The 27,474-nt window shown below is 52.5% G+C and overlaps 8 protein-coding genes across 8 annotated transcripts; 7 read left to right on the forward strand and 1 right to left on the reverse strand.

Annotated features, from left to right (window-relative positions):
* Positions 1–354: 354 nt before the first annotated feature.
* A1O9_11119 (uncharacterized protein) lies at positions 355–1,371 on the reverse strand (the record flags this gene model as incomplete). The annotated part of the gene is made up of 3 exons (XM_013399838.1): positions 355–501; positions 557–1,171; positions 1,342–1,371. The coding sequence occupies 3 exons, from the start codon at positions 1,369–1,371 to the stop codon at positions 355–357; spliced, it is 792 nt and encodes a 263-aa protein (XP_013255292.1).
* Positions 1,372–2,484: 1,113 nt separating this feature from the next.
* Positions 2,485–2,697, forward strand: A1O9_11120 (uncharacterized protein; the record flags this gene model as incomplete). The annotated part of the gene is made up of 1 exon (XM_013399839.1): positions 2,485–2,697. A coding segment is annotated over one exon (213 nt), but the record flags the coding sequence as incomplete, so codon positions are not given.
* A 1,637-nt stretch (positions 2,698–4,334) lies between these two features.
* On the forward strand, positions 4,335–7,601 carry A1O9_11121 (CAMK/CAMKL/KIN1 protein kinase; the record flags this gene model as incomplete). Its single annotated transcript, XM_013399840.1, has 2 exons — positions 4,335–5,532; positions 5,593–7,601. The coding sequence occupies 2 exons, from the start codon at positions 4,335–4,337 to the stop codon at positions 7,599–7,601; spliced, it is 3,207 nt and encodes a 1,068-aa protein (XP_013255294.1).
* Positions 7,602–10,776: 3,175 nt separating this feature from the next.
* On the forward strand, positions 10,777–13,890 carry A1O9_11122 (uncharacterized protein; the record flags this gene model as incomplete). Its single annotated transcript, XM_013399841.1, has 3 exons — positions 10,777–10,911; positions 10,977–11,247; positions 11,291–13,890. 3 exons carry the CDS (start codon positions 10,777–10,779, stop codon positions 13,888–13,890), a joined length of 3,006 nt encoding a protein of 1,001 aa, XP_013255295.1.
* A 3,702-nt stretch (positions 13,891–17,592) lies between these two features.
* A1O9_11123 (uncharacterized protein) lies at positions 17,593–18,745 on the forward strand (the record flags this gene model as incomplete). Its single annotated transcript, XM_013399842.1, has 2 exons — positions 17,593–17,672; positions 17,749–18,745. 2 exons carry the CDS (start codon positions 17,593–17,595, stop codon positions 18,743–18,745), a joined length of 1,077 nt encoding a protein of 358 aa, XP_013255296.1.
* A 1,241-nt stretch (positions 18,746–19,986) lies between these two features.
* On the forward strand, positions 19,987–23,820 carry A1O9_11124 (uncharacterized protein; the record flags this gene model as incomplete). Its single annotated transcript, XM_013399843.1, has 1 exon — positions 19,987–23,820. The coding sequence occupies one exon, from the start codon at positions 19,987–19,989 to the stop codon at positions 23,818–23,820; it is 3,834 nt and encodes a 1,277-aa protein (XP_013255297.1).
* Positions 23,821–25,307: 1,487 nt separating this feature from the next.
* A1O9_11125 (DNA topoisomerase III) lies at positions 25,308–25,607 on the forward strand (the record flags this gene model as incomplete). The annotated part of the gene is made up of 1 exon (XM_013399844.1): positions 25,308–25,607. One exon carries the CDS (start codon positions 25,308–25,310, stop codon positions 25,605–25,607), a length of 300 nt encoding a protein of 99 aa, XP_013255298.1.
* A 204-nt stretch (positions 25,608–25,811) lies between these two features.
* On the forward strand, positions 25,812–27,200 carry A1O9_11126 (DNA topoisomerase; the record flags this gene model as incomplete). Its single annotated transcript, XM_013399845.1, has 1 exon — positions 25,812–27,200. The coding sequence occupies one exon, from the start codon at positions 25,812–25,814 to the stop codon at positions 27,198–27,200; it is 1,389 nt and encodes a 462-aa protein (XP_013255299.1).
* Between the last annotated feature and the right edge of the window lie 274 nt (positions 27,201–27,474).

The raw sequence follows: 27,474 nt of genomic DNA on the forward strand, positions 1-27,474 counted from the left end.
ACTTAGGAGCCCAAGTCATGACTGCGATCGAAGTTCGAGCAGTGAGTAGGCAGTTCACTCCGCTCTGAGTTCAAATGACAGTCACGTGGGCAGAAGGACCATGTCTTTTTAAACTACCACCCGCGTACGAGTAATCTCATCCATATTTCTACATGTCTACTTCAGGCCCGTCGTATTTCGGATTGCGAATGAACATATTGAATCTTCAGGACATAAACTGAAAACTTCTCCTTATCACTATGCGTATCTGTCCCACCTCAATGAAAATGCCTACGCAAACTTAGCTAATGCTCTGCTTGAGTAAGTGCTGGACCTTTGGAAACGATTTGTGATAGGAAGTCGCTGAGGTGGCCTCTACTCTGACTGGAATGACCATCCAACAAGCCCAGTGCTAAATTTCCCACTGGTTTCAATCTCTTTGGCCTGGACCTTGAGCTCATCCACATCCCAGTTTGTCCACAGAAATCTGCCCTTCAAGAAGCGCGCCTCGGGGCTTGCAAGCTAGACATGAAAGCTCGCAGGTAGAGAAACTGGATGAGAATAAGCCTCGTGGTACAACAAGCTGAAGGTGACGAGTTCGCTTACCATTGTCTTCCAAGCCCGCCGCCTTAATACCTCCTGCTTCCCTATTCATGGCGGTGTCCACTATCCCAGGCTGGACGTGAAAAACACTTAGCCCCGGGTTCGCAAAGGCCAGCGCATCCCAGAGCCTAACTATCGCCATCTTAGCGATGCTATAAGAGGCAAAACCAGGACCAAAGTCCATGTGCGCTACGGCCGAGGAAACATTGATAGGAACTGCATCCGTTGAAGCATAGCGAGGGAAAGCCCGAGCAACGTACAACGAACCTCTGAGATTTTCTTGAGTGGCTTCGAGTAACTTTTCGGGATCCACGTCACTAATACCCTCATGGGGCCCAATAATCGCGGCGTTGCTAACTAGAACATCGATTTTTCCGTCCCCAACAATCTTTGCGAAGGCGTTGTCGACCTCAACCTTCTTTGTAATATCGGTGGGGGACACGAATACCTCAACCTTAGGGAACTCGCTTTGAATGGAGGCTTTAGTGTTCAGAAGTATGTGTTCCCTTCGGCCAAGAAGAGCAATCCGAAGTGCACCTGCCTCAGCGAAGTAGCGAGCTGTCTCTGCACCAATGCCAGTTCCCGCCTCCTGTAACTATCACAGTCTTGCCATGAGCAGAAAGCTCTGGACGGATGGGAGATAAGGACGGGTATGTTGTATCGTGCCACGTCAAGGTTGGAGAAGGAAATGGAGCCATGGCAAGTATTGGATTTCTGAGGAACCAGAAAGTGTGAGTCGATCGACCAAGAAACAATCACCCCTGGGACAAGAACGCCAGCTTTATACATTGTTGAGATGACAAACCTATTCATCGTCGGAGTTGTACAGTTTGTGAGGCTGTGGTGAGTGTCTCTGAGAGGCAATGCTGACCTCCACAACGCTTTTCGCGGTCTAGATGTCATTTCATGAGATAGCAGCAGGGCCCAGATGAAAAAGTGATAATTGAAGCATGCTCTTAGAAGGTGTAAAATCACCCGCCCGAATGGTAATTCTCCGCCGGTTGAAAGGGAGACGGCAACGCTCCGGCAGCCTTGCCTCGACAAAATGTTCCGTGGCACCTGGAAACACCTGCTGACTGTAATGCTGACATATGTGAAGATTCCCTTAAAGCCTCCTCACCTCAAGGCCTCCACGACTCGCTGCGGTCTAATTTGACAAAGCATGATGGAAGTGCAATCTGTTCAGCGGTGCGGGTTGTGCAACAAACCATTCGATCTTGGTGAGTTGCACTTTCGAGGTTCCTGCACGTGGGCAAGTCCGGACTAACACGTGGGATTTCAGAGTCCACACTGAAGAGACATGGATACTACTGTCGGCCACGAAGAGCGGGTGGTACTCGGCGGACTCGATCTTATGTTTCTTGTGCAAAAGGAATGGCGCGCTGCGACAACAAGCGGCCCCAATGCTCGAAGTGCATGAGCAAGGCTGTCGAATGCCACTATCCAGCCAAAACGTCCGGGCAGCCAGGCCGAAGAACCGGATCTAGCGACAGTACATGGATTAAAACGCAGAATTTTGCACTTCCCCTAGCGACAGGGCTTTCCTATGTTCAAATTTCTCAAGACCCACGCAACGATGGTGACTCTCTTCTGGACGGTGCGGTTTCCACCTCAAATCTGGAGTTGGCAGAACTGGACGGTGAATATATCAAGTGGGATGACCCGGATGCTGACCTCACCGACTTATTAAATCCACAAATGGCTGGTGAGGTCACTCAACATCATGCATTATGGCAGTCATCTTGGGGGCGTCATTCGGTGACTTCTATGGATCAAGGAGTCCAATCAAGGCAATCGTTTTCTGCCTCTGACATATTAATACTTATATAACCGACTTACAGCGTACGGACACTTCTCCACCGGCCGAGGCTAAAGACTGCAGCACAAAGAACTACCAAGCTCATCTTCCACACACTGACATCGTACCCAATGATGATGCTACGAACCAACACCCTTCCACCATTCATCCACCCGCATCTGATATCATCGAACACCAAGAAAATCTATCTCGAGCCCTTGAGTAATTGTATGAGTTTGATACATATGATCCGGAGTCGGGTACAGGGAAGCCGAAAATTGTTTTCGAGGAATGTGAGGCTAGAATGTGAACGTTTGCTTCAAGAGGTGCGTCAACATTACACAGCGGTCCCAGGCCTTTGAGTCATGAAAAACTAACGAATAATGTCGGCATCAAGAGTTGAACCACTTGGAACTGCTTGCTGCCCTACAGGCTCTCTCTATTTACATTCTCGTAAGGGTGGATGAGGGAGAGACGGGTCACAATAACTTTGATTCTCTGCTAATCCACGGTCGCCGTATTTCCTGGCTCTGCGATCTTGCTAATTGATCACTAACGAAATATTGTAGGCCATGTGCAAAACACTCTCTGTGCTCGAAATGGCGGGAAATGTACCTCCTACTTCGCGCCGCATCTTTGAGCGTGGAGACAGCTGGAATGATTGGATTTTCAAGAGTCTAAACGAAGGTCTCTGGTCGTCCTCCCCTATTATCGTAAAATGAACGCAAGGATTCTGATAAACCTAAAGATTGTGCCTGGTTTATCGGGTTGTCAATACGCTAGTTTATTTCGAACCAGCAGCGCTGTGCAGACTTCAATCAGACTTGATTCTAGCACCGTTGCCGGCGAAGCGACAACTGTGGGAAGCATCGGATGAACATGCATGGAAAGAGGAGAGCCAAAGGGGGTTCCAGACTGCGCTTGGTTTGGCTGCAAACGGGGAGTTGGTTAGACTGGAGGAGGGTAAAACATCATATGTTGCTGACGTGTTGGTGCTCCATGACTGTCTGGATACCGGCGCCTCGTCACGGCGCACTAAAGGCTCAACGGGGAGCAGCTGCCGACGAGTAGTGTAGGCCGAGAGGGTCTAATTAAAGAGCCACCCACTGCCGCAGTGAAAGTGGCTGGTGGGGGGAGGGCGAGCAAGCATTCCGGATCCCAGTCACAAACAACAATAGGCATAACTATGAGGGGCGCAAAGCCGAGTTCCCTGGTAGCCTACGTAGCCTAACAACAGTCGCTACCCGGGTCCTTATGGGCATCACTGGCACCTCCCAAGTCGCCCAGCCCTCTGAGACTCTGACATGACTCGCCGCCTGCGCCAACTCACCAAACCGTAAACTTTCCTGCCTTGCCCACCTACATACGCCGCCGTATCCGTAATTATGATTGCCATCCCATCCCAATCCATGTCCTGCTGTGCCATCACATCAAGCAACACCTTGAACCGTGGTCCTGTATCTGCATTGCAATCCAACTTGTAACAATGCCCAACCTGCCAACTTCCAAACAGGTTCCTCCTTGATTGCATCCAGATTGCATTGCTTCTTCTGCTTACATCGAGTCTGGCCGCCTAGCATTACTGATTATTCCCTCAATTTCCCTTCCCATCGCCCGCTGGCAGCTGTCGGTCTCACCTCTCACCTCCACCTACCAGTGTCTTCCGATGCTCATCAATCCGCCTGCATTTCCAGCCTCCTGAGGGCCTTGCCTATCAGAGATCTACTTACACACCGGTATTCAAATCATTGACTCGTCCATCAAATCTCCTTTGTTGTCAGCCTGGGTTTATCCGTGCAGCGACGAGGTTGCAAGGTCAGAAGGCTGGCTGACTGAACGCGGATCTTGTCGCGCAAACACCACCACCACATTCCTACTTCCTGCAACCCTAACAATCCGCTCCTGCCTCAATCTCGCCCTTGTTCTGCCGCCCTGATCGGCAATCGCCCATCAGATGGCTACGGCAGCATCACAACAATCACCTTCGATGGTCCGGAGCCACTCATCCTCTCGCAATCCTCCCTCTGCGTACGCCCCCGTTTCCCCTGCACAACCTTCTCGAGCTCGTTCGACAAACCAGCGATCCTCTCACCATCACCGCTCGGGCTCACGTACCTATGAATCCAACCCCCCACAATCTAATCCTACAGCCCTTACCAATGTTGCTCGCCGAGACTTGGAACAGTCCAATATCGCTCGACAACCCTCTACGTCTCGCCGAAGTTCGCGCGATGGCAGAGGTGACCACAATGAAGGTCACTCGTCCTCCCGACCAGGATCAAGACGCGGTAGCCAGGACTTCAGTGCGCCAGCGCCAACACCGCCAGTAACAAACGGAACTTCTCCCCATTCACCGCCAAGTGCAAGATCAGAGAGTGATAGACATACTTCTCAAACATACCCTACAGCCGGCCGTAGGAGAACCTCCATTACTGCGCAGACAGGTACATGGACATTGGGGAAGACTATTGGGCAAGGGAGTATGGGCAAAGTCAAGTTGGCCAGAAACATCGAAACTGGCGAACAGGCTGCAATTAAGATTGTTCCAAGGCAGACAGCTGATGAACATGGAAACATCAAGGACGAACGTGCTGACCGATCCAAAGAGATTCGGACCGCGAGAGAGGCTGCTATGGTCTCGCTGCTATCTCACCCCTACATCTGCGGAATGATCGACGTCCAACGGACCAATTACCACTGGTACATGCTATTTGAGTATGTCAATGGAGGACAAATGTTGGATTATATTATTGCTCATGGCCGATTGAAAGAGAAGCAAGCGAGAAAGTTTGCCCGTCAGATTGCAAGTGCTTTGGACTACTGTCACAGAAACAGTATCGTTCACCGTGATTTGAAAATCGAAAACATCCTCATCAGCAAGACTGGCGACATCAAAATCATTGACTTTGGTCTGAGCAATCTTTACTCCCCTCGGAGCTTGCTCAAAACTTTCTGCGGGAGTTTGTACTTTGCCGCCCCGGAGCTCCTCCAGGCTCGCCAGTATACTGGTCCAGAGGTTGATATTTGGAGTTTTGGAATTGTATTGTATGTGCTTGTTTGCGGAAAGGTTCCCTTTGATGATCAGAGCATGCCTCAATTGCATGCCAAAATAAAACGTGGTGTGGTTGACTATCCCCAATGGCTCACTGCTGGTATGTCCACTCTAACTTCCACCCTCCACCCTCGAAGCACGCTAATTATTATGCCTTTAGAATGCAGGAGCATTATCTCAAGAATGCTAGTTGTCGACCCTCGTGACCGTGCTACCCTTCAAGAGATCATGAACCACCCATGGATGACCAAAGGTTTCAATTCTTCACCAGACAATTGCCTCCCACAGAGGGAAGCGCTGACGCTCCCACTGGATCCCGAAGTTATTGACAAGATGCAAGGCTTTGATTTTGGGTCGGCAGCATACATTACTGAGCAGCTCACTCGTACCATCGAATCCGAGGAGTATCAAACTGCTATTCGAAAGTCGACACGTGAAGATTTCAGTCACAGTTCTGCCAGTGCAGAGAAGAAGCGCGGTGTCTTTGATTTCTACAGGCGGAGAAATTCCATCAGTCGAGAGGGCCTTACCACTCCGTCAGCCGAACAAGTTCGCGGATTTGACCCTCTCAACGCCTACAGCCCATTAATCTCGGTCTACTATCTAGCCCGTGAAAAGCGGGACCGCGAGAGGAGAGAGCAGAACCCAGGCGCACTTTCCTTGCCGGTGACTCCAGGCGAGCAACCTCTGAAATTACCCGGTCTTCCGTCCCCCGAACCAGCGCATACCAACACATTTGCTCCCGAAATTCCTGGCGAGAAGGCCACCGGTGGCCGAGCTAGACCGAGAGCACGGACGAATGGTGAAGATGACGTGGTACACGGCATCAAGAATGTCGAAATCGGCGAGAAACGACCTGGACCTGGTGGGCATTCGCCTCAGATCCCCCCTGAGCCTCAAAAGAGAGAGGGCACTGCACTAGGGCTGCTTAGAAGGTTCAGCACAAGAAGATATCGTGAGCGAGAGTCGGATCGACCAACTCCCCCTGCTCTTAATATCCAACCTCCTCAAGATTCAGCTGCGGCTCCTCGAAAATCCTTTTCTGTCCGTCGCTCTCGTACTAGACGGGATCCAAGCCCCTCGACGCACCACGCAGGGGGAAGCCAGCCTCAACATGAGGGACTTCTCAGTGCCAGTGGAGGATTCAGTAAAGCTGGTAAATTTCTGGGCAGATCCACCAGCGTCAATTCGGCCGACTACCGACCGCGGCGGCTGCTACAACGAGGTGCGACTAGCAACGAATCACCATTGCTTGTACCTGAGCCGCCTGCGACCAGTGGATCGGATCAATCAAGTGTGAATGCAGGCAAACCCGACAGGAGTGTGGAACTACAAGACCGACCTGCACCTAACAACAGTCCTCTGGCTACACCTCGTACGCCCAATACAGCTCGTACCAAATCCTTGGGCCACGCACGACAAGAAAGCATTCAGGCAAGGAGGAAACGATATGAAGAGCGACGGGATCGACACGCCAACGTACCGGAAGAAACTGATGCAGATATGAAAGACGACACGGACGCGTTGGATACTCCCGCTTTGCCTGAGACCCCTGGCACGGAAATATCCAAACCTGCGGGGCTCAAAGGACTGTTTTCAACATCTACAACCAGCAGCAAGCCTCCGCAGTTTATTCGGCAAGACATTATCCGGGTTCTGAACCAACTAGGTGTCCAGTATACCGTGATCCGAGGCGGCTTCTCTTGCCGACATGCACCGAGCATCAATCTCGAAGGAGTGAAAGAACCAGCTGATGAAGAGCGGAGTGGCCGTGTGGTGTCAGGGCACCAGAGGAGGATCTCATTCGGAGGGGCTTTCCGTGGAAAGGACCGAGAGGACATTAGGGATGATCGAGAAAGAGATCGAGAAAGGCTTACGAAACACCACACACGCAGAAGGCAACCCGATCAAAGTTTTGTGACCAACTCTGAAGGCTCTGATGAATATCTCCAGCACGGACGGAGCCCTAATGAACAGGGACACGATGGAGGGGCCACGAGAACACGCGTGCAGGACGACACGGGTGAGCGGCTGGTGCTCAAGTTTGAGATTGCGATCGTGAAGATTCCTCTCCTTTCGTTGCATGGAATTCAATTCAAGAAAGTGCAGGGAGGCATGAATCAATATCGATCGATGACCTCGGCGATATTGAATTCATTGCGGCTATGATTTCGATGACGAGAAAGGATTGGATCGTGTGAGGTGGTCGGCAAAACCCATCTGGTGTTGAACACAGGGAGCAACCCGAGCCAAGTGGGGATGCGACGAAATGAGATGACTATACGGAGCGCAAGGGGCAGCTGAGTGCTCACTGCTGGCGCACTGATGGGTCGATGTGCTTGCGCTTGTGCTTCAAGCGACCTTGCAGAGGATGTGCGGGTGCGGCTGGAGGTGGGACAAGCTGCCAGCAAAGTTGAGCGTGAAAGGTTCCTTGTGAAGAAGCCCGAGTTCATGCGACGAAGGATGAAATTTTCCTTTGTGGACAATCTTTTACTCTGAAAGTACTGTCTCACTCGAGTAGTACCTACCTAGTAGGCACTGCTGTTAGTATCTTTGTAGTATGGTCAATCAAAGTATCTATTCCCTCGTGGTCTGCAGAACTTGAGCGCGGACTAAACGGTTATGATGGCATAACGAATACGCATTGAGTTAAAGGGAAACGAAAATGGCGTGCGGGACCGGGGAGGGGGGGAGGGGAATGCGGGAGCCGGGAGCCGTCCGCCAGCAGCCTAGGGTACCTGCAATGCGACAGGGGTTGGGGAGGGATCATCCCATCAGTATCGCCCGGGCATGTTTTCAAAATTAAATTCCAACTCCTCCGGACGCAGTGTCGTATCAAACATTGGCCACAAATGGGATTATTTTGTGGGATTATTTCTGGACGAGAATTGATGGCGATGCTCGCTAGAGCCTTTGCTACCTATTTCGCTTGACCACGTGCTTTCCTCCGTCTTCGCAAACACGGTTGTGACGGTTGTGCTGTCAGCGGTGCCCTACTCCGGACAGTGAGTGCTCCTGGGCATGGCTGGGCAGCTGTGGTGTTCCTAGAGTGGGCGAGTGGGTGTTGGTGGGTGTTGGTGGGTGCTGGTGGGTCATTCCTGAGGCGACAGAACCACTGGACATGATACAGTCCTGGGCCTGTGTCGAAGGCTCAGATGAGAGGGGAGTGGAAATGGGGATCGTAGATGGGGAATTATTGGGTTGGTTTAATTACATGCGTCCGACATTGGTATTACCCCGGGAGCGATTCATTTTCGACGTGGTGTTGGTAGTGATGCCTCGTTCTCTACCCAGGTACCTCACCTTCTGAGACATGCTCTACTGTACGTAGTACTCCGTATGCACGGCCGGAAAAGAGCAATAATTAATGATAGATGAGGATTAAAATACATGGGCCGTGGAAACGCAGGTACTCCAATTTGTTTGCACTAGGGCCGCATTTTGATTCATGGTCAAGCCAGTGCCGTGCCGTTCCACTACTCGTAAGAACCTCAGACACTAGAACCAAAAACAGGTCCCACTTTGTTCTCTTGAGGTGTGTTGCCAACCTGCGAACCTGCGAACCTGCGAACCTGCGACTTGTTTGGCAGCAGCTGTGAGAGAGTGTGTATGTTCGTGGACAGCATGAGTGATGGGAGTATGTAGGAGGAGCTGACTGCTACAGTGCTAGATTGAGATGGAATATTCCGGGGGACAGTCTTCTTGTCACGAGCACGTGTGGACAAGGTGTGAGGTGCCCGTCGGAGTGGAAGAACAAGAGACACGCCCCCCTTAAGCGTGATGATCACCCGCTGTCTGGGCAGCTGGCAACCTGAACATCCCCGTAGCAGGCCAGTACAGATACACAGTATACTGTACCTGACAGTCTCTGTACTGAACTTATCCCCAGGCCGGCTTCCTGCTCTCTATCTTCCTTCCGCAACCCAAGGCAGACTTCGAACGGCGAAGGGCTGTGCTGCGTCGGATATTGATCGAAAAACCATTCACCCAACGGCCGTCTCCCTCACTAGACGTCTGCTGCTAGATAGCTAAATACTGAGCACGGAAACTCGGAAAAAGGTCTTGATTGACTTTTCCTTCCACCTGCCTGACGAGCGCTGACAATACCTGTCATTTCACCGTTGGTGTGTTTGACCCCAAACCATTACTACTAGCGACCTGAGTACGGGCTGCTTTATCCGTCCAGAGTACGGAGTACTCTCAACTGGTACTGAGAGCACGCCTGTGCCTGCTGCACACCCGCTCAAGGTAACCACTACCACCACCACTGACCTCTCCCACCACTGCCTCTAGGCCGTCTAACCTGCCACTCGAGGGTCAAGGCTCAAGACTCCTCACCAAGTCACTCACCACTCGCCATTGACCGTCCACCTCCACCGTCCACCTCCACCGTCCACCGTCCACCTCTCCCCAAACAAACCTCCTCCTAACCACAGCCACGACGACCACCACTTCATTTCCATTTCATCTTCCACCATCCCATCCCATCCCAACCCATCCACATCCACATCCCTCCTGCCTCTTTGCTTTTTTGTTTGCCTCTGTTTTCATTCAACACTGGCTCTCAAAAGAGGCAAGACTCATTGCTCTGCTCTTGTCGGGTCCTTCCTTCCTTCCGTCCTGTTAATTCCCTGCTGTCAAAGCGCTGCTTTTTGCAAAGCTTAAGGTACGTGGACGCTCTGTCCTGTCCTGTCTCAGGCCTGTCCTGCCCTACACCTGCAGTCAACCTCTCGCACCACTTTTCCCCCCTACAGACGCTCGTGCCCTCGATTCCTCCACAGAACCCTTCATTCCCATCCCTCCACACTCTGCCCTTTTCCACTGCGCCGTGGTACTGAATTAATTCTTGCCTACGCAGTCTGACTGGCCGGCCCCGTCGAATCAGCTCCTTCGAGCCTCCTGTGCGACCTTGCCAGCACCCCATCCTGCAGCTCATGGCCTCTGCGCCCATTGTCACTGCCAACACCACAAACTCCTCCGCCACTTTGCTGAATTCCATTCCCCCACAAAATAATAATGGTCTGGGAAGGACCACGATGAGATCGACCACCAACGCGAAGGCTGGAGATCAAGGGCGCAAGCAGAGTCCTGTTGACGGAGCTTCACGGTACGGAGTCCTGAATTTCCTCCACCATACTTTCATACGTCCTCCACCCTCCTATCGCTGCTCCGTCACCTTCCCACTTTCTCATCGATCTACCCCTGCCTCTTCGTACAGGCGCCCTGACTTCTTTGCCATATCGCGCAAAATGATTCATTCTCACTGACTTCTTCCGGCCACAGGCGCCCAACCGCTCAGAAACCCTGGGGTCCTGGCCCTAATACGGGCTCTCAGCGAGCCTCCATGGCTGTTCAGCAGAACGGAAACACCCTTCAGCCCCGGAACGTAGCGAATGCTAGGCAAAATATGCAAAAGGAGGCAGGCATTTCAGACAAACAAGCCAACGACCGGTTGCTTTTCATACTTGGCGCCGCTATTGTATGTTTCAGCCCTGAACCCACCATTCTCCCTTGTTGAGCACAAGGCTAATCCCACTTTTACAGGGTCTGAATGTCGTGGTGACTGCCAAATCGGGAGACAAGTATGAGGGCTTGTTGTCCGGTTCAGACCGCAATGCTCCCTCCTACAAGGTGACCTTGAAGATGGTCAAAAAAGTGCAGTCGGCGCAAGTTAATGGTACCACGTCTCGGGAAGCGGCCTTCGTTGGCACGAGTCCTGAGCACGTCATGAACTTTGACCTGAGGGATGTTGCCGACTTTCAGATTTCAGACTTTATTGTTACCGAGTCGTCTAAACTTGCTAATGGTTGGTGCTGTTCGTTCTTGGTGGAACTCTGAAAGACTGACATTGCGACTAGGTTCTCCTTCTTTCCAAACCGATGCTGATATTTCAGGAAATCAATCTCGTGGCGAGCGCACTCTTCAGAAGTGGGTGCCGGAAGGCCCCGACAATACTGACCTCGCATTGGACTCAGGAGGAGCAGGTACCTGGGATCAGTTTGCCACAAACAGTCAGCTCTTTGGCGCACAAAGCACATATGACGAAAATCTTTACACCACAGCTATTGACAGAAGTGCTCCCTCATATAAACGAAGAGAGGCCGAGGCTGCGCGCATTGCACGAGAAATCGAAGGGCAAACTTCTGGGAATGCGCACGTTCGAGAAGAACGCGGACACGCCGTCGAGCATGATGGCGAGGACGAGGAGGACAAGTATAGTGGTGTTCGACGGACTGAAGGCCGCTCCTTCCCACCTCTTCCTGTTGGCGGCCCGAACAAATATACACCCCCCGCTAGACGTGCACCAACTGGTCAGGCCACTGTTCCTGGAGTACCTGTTGATCCTGCCATTATCTCAGCACAGATGGCGCCCCCGAAGGCGAAGCAAGGAAGCAAGACCACAAGCGACGTTGAGAAGCCCGCTGTTGCCCCCGCTGAGACGCCCACCCCCACTCAGCACGGTGGTCCTGCTGCCTCACTCTCTAGCTCACCCTCGAAAGAGGCGCTAGCATCCTCCACCGAACTAGAGACGGGTGCCGAACCTACAGCTGCCGACTTGACCAACAAACTAGCCACTCAAGGTCCAACTGAAAACGTCGAGGTCAAAGTCCTGAATCAGTTCCGTCAATTTGCCGATATTGAGAAGCAGCGGGTTATTGAGCGAAGAAAGGCGCAAGCAAATCAGGATCGGACTGCGAAGCTGAATGAACTCCTTCGGTTCTCAAAATCCTTCAAGCTGAAGACACCAATTCCCTCCGATCTCATCGGCATCCTTGCAAAAGATCCTGCGAAACAAGAAGCGATTGTCGAGAAAGCAAAGGAAGACACCGAATCCAGTGCCCCAACCACCACACCGACGCCCGCCCCAGCTGTTACTGCCAATTCTCGCAAGCCCGACGCTCCTCAAACTCAACCCAGTATACCGGATAGGCAGACTTTCAACCGGGGTCGTGGCGGCTATGCTCCCAATGGACGCTCTGATCGTGCCGGAAGCCAGCAGCAATCACAACCACCGCTTTTCCCATCTCGAAGTGGAAGTGGTCCCTACCCACCACGATTCCCTCATCAGCCAGCAGGCAAGGGAATTCCACCCCACCCAATCCCTGCACCGATCCCGATCATCGACGGACGGATCCCGCCCACGGGTCCTATGGCTGATCAAAGTGGATTGAGCAGCCCGCAACGTTCGAATATGCATACTCCAGCATCTGGCATATCTGGAAAATTCAATCTCAACGTTAAAGCTTCGGAATTCCGACCCAATGCTGCGGCCACCACTTTCAATCCTACCAGCTCTCAACCTCCGTCCAGTCCAAGCTCGACTCAGAGAGGGGCCTCGATTTCAAGAACTGCATCTCCATCTGTCTTCTTTGGCCACAGGAAGCCCAAATCTGCCGCTGAGCGACCGTCCATCATCAAAGACTTCAACCCGATCGCTCGCATGCGAAGAGAGTTAGCTGCTTCGAGACCCGATGAGCCAGTCAAGGACTACAGCAATAATGGAGGAATTCCCAATGCATTCCAGACCGGACCGAGATGGACTGTGAAGGATGAAAATGATCAAAAGACGTATGAGGAGGTGTTTAATCTACCTACAGTTCCTGTAGTATCACCATCACAAAGCCGGTCTGCATCTTCGCACCATGTTCCTTACCCTGGTCAGGGTGGCGCGCTCCCCAATGGACCGGCGGTAATCCCACATATTTCGACATCTCAGCATGGGCCACATGCAGCTACACATCAATACCCACATCCATACGACGATGGTAGCCACCGCATGCAATTTGGCAGTGCGACCCCCAACATGTACCCATCTCCAAACGTGGCATCTCGACAGGCATCTGCATACGCGTCGCCAATGAATCATCCCGCACAACTCGCATACCAACAGCAGCAGCAGCCACCATACTTTGGTACACCTGGAGCGCAAGTTCCGGTCGGAATGCGTGCTTATCCTGGTACACCAGGGATGATGCATGCTCAAGTCGGACAGATGACGGCGCCGATGATGATTCAGCAACCGTCTAATGGACCGTATATGGCTGTGCCGTCCCAATTTGGCCATCAGGTGCCCATGTACTCACCCAGCCCAGCGCACGTGTATCCACAACAGAACGGGTATTCTAGCCCTCAGCGAATGGCACCCATCATGATGCATCAAGGTTCACAGCAAGGGCACCAGGCGCCGAGTATGATGTACAGTATGTCGAATCAAGGCGGACCTATTGTGTATCCACAACAACAAATGGGTATGGCTCGTGGAAACTATGGCGGACATCAGTATGGAAATGCACCAGGATATGGCATGCAACATCGAACGATGAGCAGTGGATATCCTCAGATCCCACAAAAGGGATATCCACAACACATGCAGGCCAACCACGGACCGAATATGAATGGAGCACCACAAGGGCCGGCATACACTCAAGTAGAAGGAGCCCAGGATGACGGCAAATGAACGTTCGGCTTGACGGTGTTGAAGAACAAATTCTGAACAGAGGGTCCAGCTGGTGTGCAAGTTGATGGCAGGATCCTGCTCGTGCTGTTGATGACAACTAAATAGCGCGGCACAGTACCATGATTATCAGACTCGGCTGATTGTTCCGGCTTTTGGATCCGAGATATCAACCTGGGTATCAAAGATAGACATCCTGGTAAGTTGAAGCGCACCGGGACACCACTCTTGGTTGCTGATACGAGTGACAGTGACGGGTTTCATCGATCGAGATCAACCAAGAAATGCACAAGGGACCTGGGATGGCTCTCGAATAGCTCGAGCTCAAGGCTTGAAACTGCTTGGTACTCGGATCAGGCACTCAGTTTTCTATGTGGACTGCGGTTGAAATACAAAATAGCTTAGGAGGGGAGGAGACGAGGTTGTTTAGGTTTGGCATGTCATCATCAACACGGGATGGGTGGCAGGCAGGCGTCTTACTCGATGGACACAGATAGCTCGAGCAGATGCAGAGGAAGGCAAGTACCAAGGGATGCAAAAGTATTGAGATTACTGGGTTTCTAGTGCAGCTGGACGAATGTATCGTGGTTAGCTGTGGCCCATGGGCGAGGACAGAGTAGCAGATAAGTGTCAGTCGGTCGGGTGTTTGGTGAGGAAGTCCTGTGGTCCGCCTGCTACGACTAGACAGAGAGGTAGTTTCATTTCCAGTCGACTACAGCTACACACTGCTTTGGCTAGTAGTGCTACGAGTACTTGTATACTCCAAGCAGTCGTGCAATCCTAGGTCGCCAAAATTGTGGCTGGGGGACCTCGTCCTGGTGCTCGACTATTGAGCGTGAGCGCTCCCCATCCGGAGTTGCAGAGGGGATTCTGTTTGGGCAAAGGTACAAGGCGAGCAGGGTTTGGATTCCACGGTTCCTTGTTGAACTGGGCCAGGCCCTGACTAACCAACAAGCCTCTGTCGCAGCACCCACGGAGTTCCTCGTATGTATGTACTCGTACTTAGGATTCGAGTTTGTCCGTCACTTTAGTAAAATGACAGTCAAATGGCAGTAAATGACGGACAGAGGATGTTTGACGAACGTCATGAGAGTAGCTGCTTTTAGGGACTTAGGATTGCGCTAGATACTAGAGGCTAAGCGCTACGTAGGTCATTCTATGCTAAATTTTACTAGCGAAATACTTCATCTAATATAGATGCCTTTGTACATCACATGACTACACTTCAGCAGGACTAATAAGTAACCAAACGCTGTCGTTTTAGAATAAATGACGGGCGTCTTGGCGCCTAAACAAATGACAAACATGTCACGTCCTGTCTGTCACACAAATCCTCCGAGTCGTACTATCTCTGACCGTCCAGAGCACTTTGAAATTTAGGGTTCGTGCGGCGTTCTGTTATTTCGAGAGTCGTGCCTTGCTCCAGATTTCCCCTTCTCTCGAACTGCCACGTAGCAAAAGAAGAGATGATCCCTTGAATCAGGCGAACCAGTCCCTCGCCTCGCACCCTCGCCTCACCATTCCTACACAGTACGAGTCCTCCGTACATATGCAAGACATCTCGATGCTCCTCCAGCCTCCGGGATCCTTCCTTTGCTGTTCTTGGTGCCACAGGCTCTTCTCTAAACCAGGTCCATATCCATTGCCCCATCGCAGTGTTGGTGAATGGGGCATCTCACCGTCTCCTCCGTGCCTCCGAAGCCATTTTAACCTCGTCTTACCCGTACCAGGCCTCCGAACGCCCACTGTTGAATTCTAACTCTCTTCAGCTAGACCGGCGTTCTCGATGGTTTAGAACTCAATGGCGGATGATGAACCCTGGTCAATTAAGAGATACACGCTATCACCAACCCGGTAAGATCTTTGACCAGGGGCACGCGCTTGATGCGTTGGCACGTTGTTGCTCCAGTTCATCTCAGATCAATGGCTCTCAGCCTCTCGCCTACTCAGCCTACCCAACTCCAAGCTTGCTCACCTCTCCTCCATCGTCGAATCATCCTCCCAGATTCCCTCTCTGCTTCTCGTTCTGCCTTCCTGTGCAGTTGCTGACCTGTTCCGGCTTCTGCTGAGCCTGCATCATCGTCATGCATGCTGTCGACATCTGCAGCCATCCGTTGCCCTTGTCTCTTTCCTGACTAGGTCTATCCGACCTCACTCCTACATTCGCTGTGTAAACAATTCTGGCTCCAGCAAGTTCATCATCTCGCTCTTTCTGATTCGATCTACCACTACATACGAACACTGGAACTTCTCAAGCACCGACAGTTTGGTCTTGTCATTCATCATCCCCCACCCAGCGGCCGCTCCTTTGTTTATCCTCGGTCATCTTCTGTCCTTAGCAAGAATACTATCCACCCATAGACGGCGTCTTTCTCCAGCCTCCAAACCGTCAATCCCCACGGTGATCAAAATCCCAAACTTACTGTTCCAACTATCACCCAACGACGATCAGACACATCACACCCTGAAACCCCCGTCTCACCTGACGATACCATCATGCGTCAGACGAGAACAAGCGGTACCCTACAGCCTCATTTTCAGACGTCCTGCGACCGCGACTCCGACCTATCCTACCTGTCCCAAATTCATTGGCTATAAATTCCCTGTGCTGGACGAATAGGCGTTTGTGCGCCAATTTGCTTTCTCAGACGCTCCAACCCCAAGGTACGGTCAAAAATGGGTGGCTGAAGCAATCCACCTCTCCACCAGACTCCCAGACAAGGTTATGTTATAGGGGAAGCAATTATCAACGAGCTGACAGCTGTACTAGATACCCAACGTCTGAGAACGCCGCAGCCACACTCACTTCGCCATTGCCTGGTCCAATCCTTCCTTTCACCGCCTGAAGTCCCCCTTCTTTTTGCCTCTGTACAATTTGTAACAACAGCGCATTTTCTCTACTTAATATTAATTACCCTGGCGCACGCTCGCCCAACTCTGACGACTTCTTCCTTTGATTTGTACCAACACTCCAGTACCCAACCCTATACACTCGCTCAATACGGAGGACACACGGTTCTTGAGAGAGCGCTACGCTCTTTTTCACACTCGTTTTTCAACCAGGTCGTCCCTCGATCGACTGCACTCGTTCTTTTGCGATATACATACATTCGGTCGGCTATCTGCAAGATTACTTGGAAACATTCTTCGTTCAAAACCCGACGACGGTCGGAAGATACTTGTTCCCCCTCGAACACGAACTCTGAGACGGAATTGGTCACAAGCGCTTAACCTGGGGGCGTGGCGCTAGAGGTAAATTGCACCCTTCACGTTACACCAACCCTTCTGCATATTCAGAATCATTTTTTGCTTTGCAAGCCCAAAACTTTTGTCTTTGACATCACTCGAGGGCTGTCACAGTGGAGAAAGGAGCGGAGGTAGTTTTCCCTCCAATCTTCGCTCTGTCGCATCACAATATCTGGAAATTCCTGTCCTACTGTTGAGAAGGAAAAGCCGTCCGGTTGTGCTGCAGTGATTCTTGGCGGCGTTTCATATGCCAGTTGATCCCGAGCTGTCCTGCTAGTCATGATGGATACATCAGCCACTACCACTACCGCTACCATTCTTGAGCCCGAACTACTCCCACCGTCCGATCGTGCCTCTCTCAATACACGGAAACGATGGAAACAAACATTCATAGAACTGACGTATCTGTCTCGACAGTGGCAGCCGGCGGACGGTCCTCCTCCCATTTATTCCTTTTGGATGGCCTCCTCGGAAGTCGATCAAAAGTTTCTCGGCTATTTCGCAAAAGTTACTACCACTGAGAATAATTATCTTTCAAGGTAAGAAGGGTTGCTATCCTTGTCGATTATGCGCCATCACCTTGGCTAACGTGGGGTCTCTTTTCGCTGCCCGAAGTTTTCTGTTTCGGGTTTTAGGTCTATCAGTAATACTTGCAGAAAAGCTTCTACGCGCACGGAAAGCAAAACGACTGGATCCGGTGCGCGATCCTAGAGCGAGACATCTCATTCATCATATACTATGGCTAGCACGTGAGGGCCTTGTCATGGTGGAGCAGTATATACTCCCCATGGTAGGCAACTACGTGGAGCTTCGCGTCCTATCTTATAAACTTAAAGCATCCTTTTATCACATTTTCGTCCTTTTTCACAACGACCCTCCCGTCAATGACCGAATCAACCGTTCGAGATCCGACTCCTTTTCATTATTTCCCGATCCATTATCACCCAGACTCTCGAAAACGTCCTCAAGAGATCCTGCGGTACGTTCTCCAACTGGTGGTCGTCGTCAACGATCGCCTGCGATTAGTCTCGGAGGGCCAGTTGGTGGCAGCACAACCGCACGAACGCCCCCTGGTCTTCCCCTTCCCGCGACTCATCCATACACCAACGGAAACGCCAACAATGGAAGTGGCGTCGCAACGTTTCTCCTCCCTCTCCAAGACTACACACCGTACGCAACACAAGCATTCCGCGAGGCCAACGAACTTGCCGAGCGACTACTCCCTGGATCGCACCCGGTCCGCCTCTCCGTCAAAGTCGAGTATGTCGCTTACGTGTACGACTGTCTCCACGAGTCAGAAGCCAGCCGCCGCCTGGCCCGTCTGGCAGTCCGGCACGTCTACGAGGCACAGGAAGGAATGGACGACGATTCCTTCGAGGACGCCGCAGAAATGGTGGGTATCCTTGGCAGGATGATGAAGCGAGGTCTCGGCTCCGGTGGTAGCTCCGGCAGCCAGCAGGCCCAGGCTCAGAGTCGTGAGAGAGTCGGTGGTGGCGGCGAGCCGCCTGCGCCGCCTGTGTCATCGACTACGACGGCAAGAGCCAGGGCTGGCACTGCGGCAGCTGCGCCGGCGAGATATGCATCGTCGCAGCAGCCGTCAACTTGGGTCTAGTGCCTTGGTTCCAGTCTGGTGCTACAAGCCTGCAGTGCCCGGGTTTATATATGCACATAATTAAGACCCTTCCGGCTACAATACGAGAGTCCTGTTTTGTTCTCTGTCGGCCATTTCGCCTTCTGTTTCCATTCTGACGTGTGCTTCGTGGGGTTCGGAATTGAAGATCTCCCTGGCACGCGCTCCAGTCTCCTCCTGCCATTCATCAAAGGTCCCTTGATCCGATCCATGTGTGCATGTGAATGTGCACGTCTCGAATGATGCCATCGTCCGGGGCGCTGTGAGTGGCGCGCCGGGGGTATGTCCGGGGTCCTTCCAGGCCACCCTGCTTCGCTAAGGTTTTCTCTAGTTTGTCTGAGGGTGAGTTGCTGTGTGAATCTATATAATAGGTACCTGGGGGTAGCTACCTAGGCAAGTAGAAAGACTCCAGTGCTAACTATGTAGAAAGTCTGATACGGAGTCCCCAGGTCGTCAGAGTGAGGCTGCATCTTACCGAGATCGGTATGGCTTCTTGGGGAGATGCGCTTCTACATCGCCAGCGTGTGAGTCTACGACAGGTGCTCATCACTTTCAGGTACGAAGCTGTTTTGATCCTGCGATGCTTGGAACCACCGCGGTTCGTTTCCAGACTCCGCCTAAATGTCCAATATCTTCATTCCTCTGTTCAACCATTTGCTCGGCAATCGGGATCTAACTCGTTAGTCGTTACTTTAGGTTGGTGTTAACTCTTGTAAATCTCGTACCCTCTTAGGCTTCACTTCGCAGGCCGTCCGTCAGGTCTTGGGTTTCCACCCGGATATCAACCAGAGCGGATCTTCCCATGTTCCTCCCTCATTGGCGTTGTGTTTTTTTTCTTTCACTTTTGATTTTCCTTGTCCTGTCCCCGGCGGTGACGTTTTTCCACTCGCCCCCCACTATCTATTCCCCCTCCCCCGTCACATGTCAACCCTAATTCATTGATAATTTGCCTCCCAAAGATTTCCTGGCTTGTTCCTCAACGGAAAGTCTAGATTTCTGCCACTGTGGCTTTCTTGCTGCGCCTTTTCCGGGGGTGGTTGACTTTTCCACAAGTCGTCATCAGATGCTAGAGTTCTAATCTGCATAAATACTTCCCATAGCTCACCAACCTCTAAGGAGGTGGATTTTCTTGACAACGGGTGGCTCTATGACGGCCGCTTTGGCTTTGAAACATTCGCTTCCCCCACATTATCACTAAATTGCTCAAGAGAAGGAAATCAAAGATGCCAGTCATCGATATCACCAAGGATTTGTCGGCGCTCTTCTCGAAACAGGTCAAAGCTACGCCTGAAGCTGCTGCACTTGAAGACGAGCACGTCACATACACATACGCAGAACTAGACGCCAAAGTGGAAGCTCTCTCACGTCGTCTTCAGCAGCGTGGAGTTCGTCGAGACAGTCTCGTTGGAGTTCTGTTGCCTCGCAGTGCCGATTACGTCATTGCCTGTCTCGCAGCTCTTCGTGCCGGAGGTGCATTCCTCGTCCTCGAACTCGCCTACCCTCCCGATTTGTTGGCCGATGTCATTGAAGATGCTGATCCCGCCGTCGTCGTGACATATAGAGCCGAAGTCGGCAAGATCAAAGAGGGCGTTCCGCTCATCGCCCTCGACGACGAAAAGTCAACCGACGATGCCAATGGCCATGCCGAACCGCCACCTCCGCTGCCCTCGGAGACTGACCTGGAACGACTCGCCTTCGTCGCTTATTCTTCTGGTACCACCGGAAAACCCAAGGGTATTGCAAACCCACACCGTGCATCTGTCCTCTCATACAACTTGAGATTCGGCCTGCAGGATCAAAACCCTGGAGACCGTGTCGCATGTAATGTCTTCTTCGTTTGGGAGATCCTTCGACCGCTGCTGCGAGGTGCCACCGTCGTCTCCGTTCCAGACGAAGCGAGCTACGATCCGGTCGCCCTCGTCGATCTCCTCGCCGCCAAAAAGATCTCCGAAACCCTGATGACGCCTACGCTCCTCGCAACAGTCATTGCTCGACATCCTAACATCGGAAAGCGGCTTCCGGACTTGCGGACTCTGTGGCTTAATGGCGAGGTTGTCACTGCCGACCTTGCTCGTCGGGCTTTGAAAGCCCTGCCCAATGCACGCCTGCTCAATTGCTACAGCGCATGCGAGACTCATGAAATTGCCTGTGGAGATATCGGTCAGATTCTGGACAATGACGCCACTTACTGCCCAGTCGGTCCATCTTTGGTTCCTAAATATACCTACATCCTGGATGAAGGTGGCCAGAAAGTCGATGCCGGCGTCAGTGGAGAACTCTTTATTGGGGGTCCACTACTCGCTCGTGGCTACCTTAATCGACCTGAAACTACTGCGAGGGCCTTTCTACCCAATCCGTTTGATTCGACTCCTGGTTCAAGAATGTACCGCACTGGAGATCTCGCCAGATTGCTTCCTTCTGGCTGTCTTGAAATCACGGGGCGTGTGGGCGCGATGATCAAACTTCGTGGCTATTCTGTTGTTCCTGGAAAGGTCGAGAATGCAATCATCAAGAACCTCGCCGTCAGTCATTGTGCGGTAGTTGCTTACGGGGAAGGCCTCGATCGACAGTTGGTAGGATATATCGTTCAGGACAAGGAGCCAGGAGATCGACCCATTGTCGAAATCAATGACTCTGGCCACAGCCCATCGACACGCCGCGTACTCTCCCCTTTCTTGGCCCATTACATGATTCCGTCACTCTGGGTTGAGTTGCCGGAGCTTCCTACCCATGAGGTCTCGGGTAAAGCTGATACTAAGAACCTACCTGCCCCTCCCACTGGAACTCCTAATGTCAATGGGCACAAGGTCGAGAAGGATCCCATCGATATCGAGGCCATTGCTGAGATTTGGGCTGCTACCCTCAAGATAGCCAAGTCGAATATCACGCCTGAACATAACTTTTTCGACTTGGGCGGGCATTCCCTGTCCTTGGCAGATCTTGCATCACGGTTATCCCGAAATTTCGGCTTTCGGATTCCGCTCGCTCGTCTCGTTGAGCCGCCAACTCTGAATGGCCATCTGGAGACTGTGAGAGCTGTTAGAGATGGCCATACTGCAGCCGTGCAGGCAGATCTGCCCAACATCCTGTCTGCTGACTCAATACTCGATAAGGATATTCAACCACCGCCAGGCACCAAAATCACCTCCCTCAACAAGGCAGAGACAGTATTCTTGACGGGTGTGACGGGTTTCTTGGGTGCATTCCTCCTCAGCGACTTGTTGGAGAGTACCTCTGCACATATCGTATGTCTCGTACGTTTCAACGACCCCTCACAAGAAGATCAACCAGGTGGCATTGCAAGAATCCGGCGAAATCTTTTGGACTTGGGCCTGTGGCGTGACTCGATGATGGAGCGAGTCGAGATTCTTCCTGGAAACTTGTCCCGAAAGCGACTCGGAATGTCACCAGATGCATTTGAGGAGCTTGGGAAGCGCGTCGATGTCATTGTCCACGCAGGAGCTACTGTCAATCTCGTTTACCCTTACGCAGCCCTACGTGGCGCGAACGTTGGCGGCACAAGGGAAGTCCTTCGACTGGCAGCTTTGGGTGGCGCTACTGTACAATACGTATCTACCAATGGCGTGCTACCGCCTTCACAGGAGGGTTGGACAGAAGACAAAATGCTTGGAGTCGAGGATGTACCTGAAAAGCTTCTTGATGGATATGGTCAAAGTAAATGGGTGGCAGAACAGCTCGCAGTGGAGGCCAGTCGTCGTGGAATCCCAGTTAGAATTCTCCGAGCTGGAACGATCAGCGGTCACAGCTCCACTGGCGCGGCAAACGCGTGGGATCTCTTGACAGCATTGATTGTGGAATCGCTCCATCTTGGCTATTTCCCCGATGTGGAAGGTTGGCGTGCTGAGATGACGCCGGTCGACTTCGTCAGTAAAGCCATCATTCATCTTGCAAATCAAGATCATGCTGAGCAGACTGTCTTCCACTTGGGTGATCCCAATCCAGTGGCTACCAGACAGGTCTTCGCTGACCTCAATGATCTCGGCTATCCAACAAAGCCTCTAGGCTTCGAGGAATGGGTCACCCTTTGGAACGAGAAACGAAGCTCCGTCAAGGGTGGAGATGGTGCTTTCACGGTCGACATTCTCCGAAGCGGCATGCCGAGCCTCGAATTCCTACGAGACATCGTCGTGTTGAATAACGGTCAAACCCGACCATTCCGCGCAGCCGTGCAACGGCCCAAAGTCGACAAAATCCTGCTGGAAACCTACACTCGCCACTGGTTTGCTAGAGGCTGGCTACCACGGCCTCCAATGGGACAGATGTCCCATGGAGGTGCCGCACACGCACCGCAATTCGGCCCATTGAGTGGGAAGGTGGCTGTGGTGACCGGCGCATCATCCGGGATCGGCGCCGCTGTGGCCGCTGCGTTGGCGAAAGAAGGATGTCACGTCGCACTCGCTGCTCGGAGACTCGAAGCCCTCGAATCCGTCAAGCGCCGACTCGTGACCCGCGAAGGCAAGGTCATCCTCCGCTCGACAGACGTCACAGACCGGAAACAAGTCGAATCACTGTTCCAGGCGGTGCATGACGAGCTCGGCCCTATCGACATCCTCGTTTCCTGCGCGGGCGTCATGTACTTCACCATGATGGCAAACGTGCAGATCGACGAGTGGGAGCGCACTGTCGACGTCAACTGCAAAGGCCTCCTCCACTGCCTGTCATTCACCGTCCCGAGCATGCTCAAGCGCGGCGCCGGCCACATCGTTGCCATCTCCTCCGACGCCGGCAGGAAGGTCTTTCCTGGCCTGGGCGTCTACTCCGCGAGCAAGTTCTTTGTCGAAGCTACCCTGCAGAGCCTGAGACTTGAAACTGCGTGCACGGGGCTTCGTGTGACCAGTATCCAGCCAGGAAATACAGCGACAGAGTTGCTCGGTATGTCCACGGATCAAGAGGCGATTAAGAAGTACGGGGAGCCGACCGGCGCTCAAGTCTTGGATGCCGATGATGTGGCGAATAGCATTGTCTATGCGCTGAGGCAGCCGAGCCATGTCGCCGTTAATGAGGTGCTTATTGAGCCGAGGGATGAGCCGATTTAAGCTGGGTAATGAATGATGGGGGAGGGAGGGTTGAGACCGCCGTGTAGAAGGGCCACATCCTTGAAAATCTTCTTTTCCTCGAGAGCTTTAAGAAAGCCTCGTCAACACAGAAACGGCGAATCCGAGGCTCAATCACTCGTGAGTTCCTCGAGCCAGTGCCTACATGCACCAAGGTTCAAGGATAATCAGCTCGAAGGTTGGACGGCAATGGCGGCCGAACCCCGGATGGCCGAACTAAATAGATTTCGTAGACAAGGTCACAATACCGACCGCTTGGGTTTCATATGGCTACTACGCAACCTTTGAGCCTATTGGGGGCATAGAGAACCGGGTTACTATGGTGGGATTTTGACTATGGGTCTTCTGGTTGCCCTGTGCAGATGGCTTTTGGGTTTCGGCGTGGTAATGGAATTCTCGATGGTCGGTCACAAACCTAGATATCTAGTCAATATTAAATCTACAAGTTTGGACAGAATCGCGCATCACTGCCAAAAGGTGCCATGTTCTCAAGGCTTTCGGATACGGGACAGCGGACCGTCAAAAAGATATCACGTTTTTCCGAGATAAATGCTGTGTCTGACAGGTAGGAATGCCCCGTCACGGCGGGGGATTTCGAACACGATAAGCATGATTCGGCCCGGTGGCTTGCGTCTGACAAATGGTATATAAATTCCTATTTTTTTTTGATGCGACGACTGCCGATATGGAACACTGAACGCGTCTTTTTTGTGGCCTCTCATGTCAGCAAGCCCCGATATTCCCTTGCCGTCCTTCTTCGCTCTCCCTCTGTCTTAAATTCGTGCGAGCTTGAGGCAGCCGGAGAAGTCCACAAGCAAGCGCGACCCTTTTACAGGCCTCTGCGTATCCACGTCCATCCAATCCGCCGCCGCTTGCTCACGGCCCCAAGGCAGGCCCAAACTTCAAATCTAAACTTCACAGGGCATATCGCCCAGGATGAACTCGACATCATGCCTCCCCAGCAGAGAATCCTTTGCGTCGCCGAGAAGCCTGCCATCGCCAAAGCCGTCGCTCAGCATCTTTCTGGCGGGAGGTTCGCCACGGTATGCTTGTTTGACCCTCATGCCCGATCCCCAAGCCCCATAGGCGCTGTCCTTGTTTGTCCCCTACCTCTCTCGCCTGTCACTCATGCCTTGACGCCAGGTTGATTGTTGGATTATGTTTTTTCTTTACATTTTCTCGTGCAAAGGCATTTGGCTGGAGAGATGGCACGGCTGTAGTAGCGTTTTTGATGTCACGCTCTACGTCCACTATCGTCTCTGTTGCATTTGGATGTTCTTCGAGATCCGTTTGCTTTTGACTTGAAATTTATATCCCTTGCTCTTGCTTCTCGATCTTCGTTCCAATTTCATTCTAACTGTTCCCTCTTTCTTCCGCGAAAACAGCACAACATCCAAGGCAACCCGTACGTGAAGAATTACGAGTTCACCTACGAGTTCCGACAATGGGGCGGCAACTGCATGGTGACCATGACGAGCGTGCTGGGCCACCTGACGAGCCTGGACTTCGACTCGCAGTACCGCGCCTGGCGCTCGTGTCCGCCCAGCCAGCTCTTCGACGCCGTCACCCACATCTCCGTCGACAGGGACAAGCAGTCCATTGCTAGGAACATCCAGCAGCAGGCGTCGAGGGCCAGCGTTTTGTTCATCTGGACGGATTGTGATCGCGAGGGTGAGCATATCGGTGGCGAGGTCCGTGATCAGGCCAAGAAGGGGAATCCGAGGATTGCAGTCAAGAGGGCTAGGTTCAGCAATACCGAGAGAGCGTAAGTTTGTTTCCCCTTGGTTCTATGCCTCTGGGCTTCTTTCCCCAATCTCCTCTCCCCCTTGTTTTGACTTGATATTGAATGGTGCGGGACCGGGTTGGATCTGCCTTGCACCTCCCCTACAACCAGGGAGCAAAGGCAAAAACAAAGATATTGACTAGCAGTGATGCATAGTCACGTTATACAAGCAGCACAAGCGCCCATAGACATGGATGAGCGGCAGGTGAACGCAGTCGCCGCACGGATAGAACTCGATTTGCGGATCGGGGCAGCATTCACACGGCTACAGACCCTCGAACTCCAACGGCTGAGTGAGAACCTGAAAGACCAGACGATCAGCTACGGCTCATGCCAATTTCCCACTCTCGGCTTCGTCGTCGACCGATACAACCGCGTACGGAACTTCAAGCCCGAGACATTTTGGCTTCTCAAACTAATGCATACGAGAGACCGAATCAAAGTCAACTTCAGCTGGAAGCGCGGGCACCTCTTTGACCGCGCGATTGTGACGGTCATCTTCGAGGCATGTCTAGATGCGAAACTCGCGCAGGTGACGAAAGTGCAGAAAAAGCCCACTTCGAAGTGGCGCCCGTTGCCGCTCACGACTGTTGAGTTGCAGATCCAGGGCAGTCGGTTCCTGCACATGACCAGCGCGCAGGTTATGTCAGTCGCTGAGAAGCTGTATACCAAGGGCTTCATCAGCTATCCGCGCACCGAGACGGATCAGTTCCCGCGAGAATTCGACTTTCAGACGCTGATTCAGCGCCAGGTCCAGGATGAGCGCTGGGGTCAGTATGCGCAGGGCCTCTTGGGGGAGGGCGGCGCGTTCCGGACGCCGCGTGCAGGGCGCCATAATGATCAGGCTCATCCGCCTATTCATCCGGTCAACTATGTTGCGCCGACGGCGTTAGACCAGAATGAGAAGAAAGTCTATGAGTTCGTTACGCGGCGGTATCTGGCGTGCTGCTCTGAGGATGCAAAGGGCGAGGCTACGGATATTGAACTATTATGGGGGACGGAGACATTCCACACACATGGCCTACTGGTGCTGGAACGTAACTACCTCGACGTCTACCCCTACGATAAGTGGGAAAGTAGCCAGCAACTACCTGCATTCACGGTGGGAGAAACTTTCGAACCGACAGAAGCAAACATGGTAGATGGCAGGACTACTGCACCAGGATACCTCACCGAACCCGAGCTGCTCGCCTTGATGGATGCAAATGGGATCGGCACCGATGCCACCATGGCTGAGCATATTTCCAAGATCAAAGAACGTCTCTACGTCGACACCCGAGCTCGTGGAGGTGGAGGCGGCGGTGGGCGAACCGTCCAAGAGTTTATCCCGACCACGCTTGGAGTAGCTTTGATCGAAGGTTATGACAATGTGGGTCTCGATGTCAGTGTTAGCAAGCCCTTCCTCCGCAAGGAGATGGAACTGAAGATGAAGGCGATCTGCGAGGGACGGCAGACGCGCACGGACGTGGTACAGCAAAGCTTGGATCAGTATCGTGAAGTCTTTGTGAAAACCCAGCGTGACATTGACGTGCTCAAACGTTCGGTGACGAAATATGTTGTCAACGGTGGTCGTGAGTGAAACTTGAATGCAGTCACGAGGGGGAAATGGGGAGTGCCGCTTTGGCGGAAGAAGCCGTTGGCAAAAGCAAAAGTGGGACATGGTTGCAGTTCCGATGATGGCATTCCCGCACATTCACATTCCTGGCGATCAATCGATTGCGCACAGGCAATACCGGCTGCTGGCCGCCTGTGGCGTTCAATTGGGGTCTCTCCTGTGCGACGTCCCTTGTTATGACAGAGTCCTCTCTGCAGGTTGTTCGTAGCCCTACACTGTGAGTGTCGAGGCGTCGTCA

The sequence above is a fragment of the Exophiala aquamarina genome (genome assembly GCF_000709125.1).
Source record: "Exophiala aquamarina CBS 119918 chromosome Unknown aczIA-supercont1.16, whole genome shotgun sequence".
NCBI lineage: Eukaryota > Fungi > Ascomycota > Eurotiomycetes > Chaetothyriales > Herpotrichiellaceae > Exophiala > Exophiala aquamarina.